We start from the raw sequence: 4146 nt of genomic DNA, 5'->3' as shown, positions 1-4146 counted from the left end.
CTGGATGCTGAGCTGGATTGTATTTCCGTCAGACATATCGTTTGGTGTTGATCTCAAATAATTCAGTTTTAGTCTCATCTGCCTCAGAATCTTCGAGGTGTGTTTTGGCAAAGCTCAGTCTGCCTGCATGTGGCCTTTCTTGAGGAGAGGCTTTTTTCCATTCAAGCCACATTAGTGGAGAATCTGTGATACTGTCGTCACATGCACACAATGATCACTCTTTGTCATAAACTCCTGCAGCTGCTTCATAGATGCTGTAGCTCTCAGTCGTCTCTCTGATCAGTTTCCTCCGGCTCTTTCATCAGTTCTGATCCAGGGAGGCTCTGTGTTGAACCAAACACCTTCCACTTCTTAATAATAGACTTCACTGTGCTTCTAGGCATTGACAAAAAAAATTTGAAATGTTTTTGTCTCCATCTCCTGACTTGTGTCTGTCCACAACTTTATCCCGGAGATTTTTTGACAATGTCTTGCCACCCATAGCTGATTGTTTGCTTCAGTTGCACTACCAATGACTGAAATGCTCCAGGAAAGCTCTTTTCATGCTGAGCTGATCAAAATGAGCACAGCTGATCACAGGTGAAAGTCAGATGGATTTGTGTGCCATCGAGAAGGTGATCAGCTGCACCTGATTGAGTTTACAAGTCATTTTTAGGAGGAGCTGATCCTTTCTCCAACTCACTGATTCTGTTTTTTATTGATTTAAAAGTTGCACTGAGCAAATACAGCTGGATAAAACAAACTGTCCGTCTTCATTTCAGGCTGCAAAGCAACAAAATGTGATTATTTTAAAGGGGGCTGATTTTTCTAAACCCACTGTAACTTAGGTGTGACCTGAACTCCACACACTGTGCAGTTTGCATATTTTCTTTGGTCTGACCGCTGGTTGATATTAAGGATTGTGCTTAAGTAAATCACGAGGACCATGGTTGGTTTGCGCATTAAATATCGCATGCGATTTATCGTGCAGCCCTAACATAGAATAATAATAAAAATGATAATTCACTTAAAAATTTTTATAATTAAGAAGTGATGCTGACAATTATGATCTCTGCTTCGTGTCCTCCCAGGTTCCCCAGCAGGTCCCGTCAGACCAGGCGCTCCCACGGGTCCAGGAGGTCCACGGTCTCCAGGTCCACCAGGAGCTCCTTGTTTACCAGGCTCACCCTGTGATGGGGATTCATCAGCTGAACGTGAGCCACCTGTATTAGCTTTGCATTTGCCTGTATAAAACTCTCTGCCCTTTGCTATTTCTTAACTGAAAGTGCTATTTGAGAAATGGGTAACACTTTAGAATAATGGTCCATTGTTAACAAGTAACTATAGAGGTCTTTTGGAGTCAGAGACATACTGAACTGACACAAACTAGAGCTCATAATTGTGAACTAATTCAATCACTTCCTAATTATTAACATTTTTTAATGAATTATTTTTATTATTATTTATTTTATGTTTTTGTTTGAAATAAACAGAGAACATCCATCCTTTGGTAAGAGTAGTAGTCACAATTTCAACCTGTAGCTGACTTAGGGGCAGTTGATCCTCAAACACTGAAAACTGAAAAAAAACATTCTCATGCTTTTATCTATTTGTCATATTCACTGGAAACGGAAAAGCAGGCAAAGTAGAACTACATAAAGTTCACCTTAAAGGAAAATCTGATAAAAATCTTATGACTGAAACAGATTCTCTGTCTCCTGTCACTGTCATCATTACTATCCTAAATGTCAGAGTGTTTATCTGGGACGGTGGAGACTCACAGAGGGTCCAGGCAGGCCGGGGAAACCTCTTTCACCACGCTGTCCAGGAAGTCCAACAATACCACGCTGGCCAGCCAGACCCTGAGGACCTGCAGGCCCATCCGGACCCTGGGACAGGACAGAAGTGAAAGCCACAATGACAAAACCATATTATTCTCCAACAATAGAACCTAAAAATGTTTCACTCATCACAAAATGAGTCTGGACAGGCTAAATCACTAGACTCAGAGTGTTACTATCTTTTCTATGTGTTGAGGTGGAAATGCTGTATATTCCCACTGACAGACAGCCATGCTAAATGAGATCCAGTAAAACTACGTACAGGAGGGCCATCTTCTCCAGGATCTCCCTTCTCACCAGGAGTCCCAGCCGGCCCACGCAGCCCAGCGTCACCGGGTCTTCCAGGAGGTCCACCGTCACCACGCACACCCTTTGGACCATCTTTACCAGGAAGACCAGCAGGACCAGCGGGACCCGGGTTACCCTGAGAACGCACATTAACATGAATGAAGATCCTGAGGTGTAGAGGACATGATGGACACAGGATGTGACAGGACATCTGTACATCATTAGGCACCTAGAAGCTTCAGCTGAGCATTAGTAGTTTGGACTGATGCACACATTAGGTTAATCAAATGTTTTACACTACACTAATGATGTACATTTATATACTGTGCAGTTATTCCTTAAGTGAGGTCTTTGTTATAGTGAACAGGTCCGTTGTTTTACTTACATTGGGTCCAGGAGGTCCAACTCTACCAGCGGATCCAGGGAAACCTGTGGCACCCTACAAAATTAATAAAAATAAAAATTCAGTTTCATGATCTACATTTACAAAGAATGCCCTTTTGTTTGTACTTACAGGAGGTCCTTGAGCACCGCGAGCCCCTTTTGGTCCAGACACACCAGTTGGTCCCTATAACCAAAGCAGGAATACACAATATGAAGCAATACAGGGCAAATGTTGTCTTGAGACGGGAAAGCAAATTAATTTGGCTGATGTTACCTGAGGACCTGGAGCTCCAGAAGGCCCCTGAGGGCCCGGTGCACCAGCATCACCCTTCTGTCCACCTTCACCCTGCTCTCCCTTAACGCCAGGCTGTCCATCTGCACCCTAACATATCCAGATCAATCAGTAACAATGTTAGCTGTCAGTGCTGTTAGTGGTTCAACACTCACACCTTTTCATGTCATTAATCAAGATGCAATGACAGTTCATCCATCCTTAATATCACTGTTAAAATGTTAAATCTATTCATTTCAAGTTTGTTGTAAAATTTCATGACTGTATGAACTTCAGGTCTTGAATTAGAATTTTCATAAAACTGCTTTCTGTTTTTTTTTCCTCCACTACATTTCCTTAAATATGTCCCGAAATAAGTTCACAATGCTAAAATCAGTGATGATTTAAAAACAATTGAATTAGCAACCATTCCCACAGCTCCAGCTCCTGAATCAACTTCAGAACAGAAGATGCTTGGAGGGACTTTAACTGCACAAAAATCGAAGTTGACATTATAAAGCTGTAGTTTGTCTCTGTAGCCACACCAGAGCTCGCTGACATCACTGGTGCAGTTACACTAACAGTTTTAAACGTGTGTGATATGACAAGTTCTGAGACAGAAAAACTGTATAAATTGTATGGCGTGTTGTTCTGGGTAATGAGCCATGTCATTACATCATTTATGATTAGACAGCAAACTCATCTGCCTTCTCTTTGACTGATCACTGAGATCTCAGTTCTTGCTTTATTAAATAAATGAGGCCAAGCAATTATAAGCATTGACCTTTAGTCATTTGCTCCATCTTTCCATCTTTTTCACCTCTTCATTTTATTTTCTGCAAAAATAAGTGCACAAACACTTAGATGACTGGTTTCACCATTAGCTGGGTAATATCTAGGCCAAAGCCCTTTTTATTTGTGGGTTTCGTTTGTGCACTGCTATAACACACACACACACAAACAAAAAAACAGCTATTCCAGTAGTTTGATGGTCAGATTGTGTGAGCTTGGCGTATAAGAGCATCTGAGACTTTTACTGAAGAAAGAGTAAAGATGAGGTGCAGCTATTAAGATCGCCATTGCTGTACTTACAGGTGGACCAGCAAAACCAGCCAGACCAAAAGGACCAGTCTCTCCTCTGTCACCCTGTCAAAAACATAAAGCCTTAGTTTTATTATATCATACTAGTACATTTTTATACTGTATGTACAATAATGATGCCATACCATCGGTTAAAACAGTGCTTTAGTTTATAGAGGTTGCTCATGTCACATTCTTTTCCTAGAAGTGCATATGTATAAAGCATATACAATGATCTATCTATCTATCTATCTATCTGTCTGTCTGTCTGTCTGTCTATCTATCTATCTATCGTCTGTCTGT

General features: G+C 41.3%; 1 protein-coding gene across 2 annotated transcripts in view; it reads right to left on the bottom strand.

The window, feature by feature from the left end:
* LOC107675326 (collagen alpha-1(II) chain-like) overlaps nucleotides 1–4146 on the bottom strand; it is a 41712-nt gene that overhangs the window by 8456 nt on the left and 29110 nt on the right. For both annotated transcript variants that reach the window (XM_016469624.1, XM_016469625.1), the window contains 7 exons: nucleotides 3856–3909; nucleotides 2767–2874; nucleotides 2623–2676; nucleotides 2494–2547; nucleotides 2083–2244; nucleotides 1761–1868; nucleotides 1064–1167 (listed from right to left, as the gene is read on the bottom strand). In XM_016469624.1, the coding sequence (XP_016325110.1) occupies nucleotides 1064–1167; nucleotides 1761–1868; nucleotides 2083–2244; nucleotides 2494–2547; nucleotides 2623–2676; nucleotides 2767–2874; nucleotides 3856–3909 (644 nt within the window). The remainder of the gene's footprint in view (nucleotides 1–1063; nucleotides 1168–1760; nucleotides 1869–2082; nucleotides 2245–2493; nucleotides 2548–2622; nucleotides 2677–2766; nucleotides 2875–3855; nucleotides 3910–4146) is intronic.

This window comes from Sinocyclocheilus anshuiensis, unplaced genomic scaffold (genome assembly GCF_001515605.1).
Source record: "Sinocyclocheilus anshuiensis isolate Anshui unplaced genomic scaffold, SAMN03320099.WGS_v1.1 scaffold1948, whole genome shotgun sequence".
Taxonomy (NCBI): Eukaryota; Metazoa; Chordata; class Actinopteri; order Cypriniformes; family Cyprinidae; genus Sinocyclocheilus; species Sinocyclocheilus anshuiensis.
Note: the sequence above shows the minus strand (reverse complement) of the source record. Positions and strands in the feature narration are given on the sequence as shown.